Here is a 2,214-nt window from a genome sequence, read left to right on the forward strand (position 1 = left end):
GGCTCTCACATTCTTGTCTTAGCTCAGGAAGGAGGGCTCCAAAAGAAACTAATTTATGCAGTAGTTGCCATAGATTTTCCGGGCTGTCTTGGCATTGTAGAACCTGACGTTTCGCCAGTAGCTGTGACTGGCATCCTCAGAGGTATAAACACAGAAAGGTGGAATACTCTCTGTATCAAGGTGAGAAGAAAATGGTAGGCAGTTAATTTATGTCTACTCCAGAAGGTGGGTTAGGGCTGAGTCATTGTTTTGTAGGAGTTCCCCAGGCTATAAACATGCTAATGGAGGAGCTTGTTCATAGCCTGGGGAACTCCTACAAGACAATGACTCAGCCCTAACCCACCTTCTGGACATAAAAGTTAAGGATGTTAGCTGCAGGAAGACTCCCGTCACAAACGCCTGTAACTCAAAGTAGGCCATTTAAGAGTCACGTAAACACTTGGGGAAACTAGGATGCTTTCCCTCACAGATCTATTCCCCTTATACTGGTTGGGATTGTGGGCTTTGATGTTGACGACGGTCTCATCCTTCCAGAAGAGTTTTTATTCTTGAATTCCTTTCCTTCCCCATATAAGAATGATCACTTTCTCTCTCTTTCTCTCTTTTCCTCTGTGGATGAAGGCAGGAGTATAAGAGAGACTACGGTGGAGATAGACAACAGCCTTTCATTTGAAGAATGGCTGACAATTTCCTCAAGAGGATCCCAAGAACATATTTCCTTCCCAAACGAGCGAGCTGAGAGTGAGTATCCTTCACAGTTATGTCAAGGGAAAAGGCAAGGAAGTGCCATGGGGGATTTCTGGTTCACTTCTGAGCAGTGTTTCGTACAATCATACAACACACTGGGGAAGGAGGGAGGGCCTGAAATCTGGAGGCTCAGAAGCTCCTTCTGGGCAAGAGCTCAGCTGTGGCACTTGAGGGGGTGAGGAATTCTTAAATGCTAGATATTCTGGGGGAAAGGTGGAGGAGTGGTTAAGGTCAGCCAAGGTGGCCAAGGCCAAGGGCCTCATGTGCTAACAGGATCTCTGTCTTTATTCCAGCAGAGGTTGATCAGAGGAATGAAGCGCATGAGGACGTTCATCAGCATGTGCCAGATAAAGTTAAAAATGTAGACTTGAAAGAAAACGTCAGGAATCGAGACAGACCAGAGAGAAAGACAGTTGGTCATGTGGTTAAGAACAGAGATGGGAGACGTCATAATGTCGGTATTACAAAGCACAGGATAATAAAGGCAAGTGAAAAGTACTTCAGAAACAGATCACAGCTCTTTATACACCAAAGAATACAGAGAGCCAAGAAACCTTTTGAATGCTCAGAGTGTGGAAAGAGATTCAGTTACAGTTGCCATCTTCAGATGCATTTTAGAACCCACACAGGGGAGAAACCTTTTGATTGCTCAGAGTGTGGAAAGAGATTTAGGCACAGTTCCCATCTTCAGAGGCATTTTAGAACCCACAAAGGGGAGAGACCTTTTGAATGCTCAGAGTGTGGAAAGAAATTCAGTCAGAGTGAGAATCTTCAACTACATTACAGAACCCACACAGGGGAGAAACCTTTTGAATGCTCAGATTGTGGAAAGAGATTCAGTCACAGTTGCCATCTTCAGATGCATTTTAGAACCCACACAGGGGAGAAACCTTTTGATTGCTCAGAGTGCGGAAAGAGATTCAGTCGGAGTGGCAGTCTTCTACAGCATCAGAGAACCCACACAGGGGAGAAACCTTTTGAATGCTCTGAGTGCAGAAAGAGATTCAGTGTGAGTAGCACTCTTAAACTGCATCAGAGAACCCACACAGGGGAGAAGCCTTTTGAATGCTTAGAGTGTGGAAAGAGATTCAGTCAGAGTAGCACTCTTCTACAGCATCAGAGAACCCACACAGGGGAGAAACCTTTTGAATGCTCAGAGTGCGGAAAGAGATTCAGTCGGAGTGGCGCTCTTCTACAGCATCAGAGAACCCACACAGGGGAGAAACCTTTTGAATGCTCTGAGTGCAGAAAGAGATTCAGTGTGAGTAGCACTCTTAAACTGCATCAGAGAACCCACACAGGGGAGAAGCCTTTTGAATGCTTAGAGTGTGGAAAGAGATTCAGTCAGAGTAGCACTCTTCTACAGCATCAGAGAACCCACACAGGGGAGAAACCTTTTGAATCCTCAGAGTGTGGAAAGAGATTCAGTCAGAATGGCAGTCTTCAACCGAATCAGAGAACCCACAC

The 2,214-nt window shown here is 45.4% G+C and overlaps 1 protein-coding gene across 1 annotated transcript in view; it reads left to right on the top strand.

Moving 5' to 3' along the window:
* The window catches only part of LOC107113604 (zinc finger protein 420-like), a gene marked incomplete at its 3' end in the record, with an annotated part of 21,619 nt that overhangs the window by 18,224 nt on the left and 1,181 nt on the right, over window positions 1–2,214 (top strand). The window contains exon 14 of the mRNA XM_015414951.1: window positions 1,041–2,146. Coding sequence (XP_015270437.1) covers window positions 1,041–2,146 — 1,106 coding nt within the window. The remainder of the gene's footprint in view (window positions 1–1,040; window positions 2,147–2,214) is intronic.

Source organism: Gekko japonicus, unplaced genomic scaffold, assembly GCF_001447785.1.
Source record: "Gekko japonicus isolate JY-2015 unplaced genomic scaffold, Gekko_japonicus_V1.1 scaffold3559, whole genome shotgun sequence".
Taxonomy (NCBI): Eukaryota; Metazoa; Chordata; class Lepidosauria; order Squamata; family Gekkonidae; genus Gekko; species Gekko japonicus.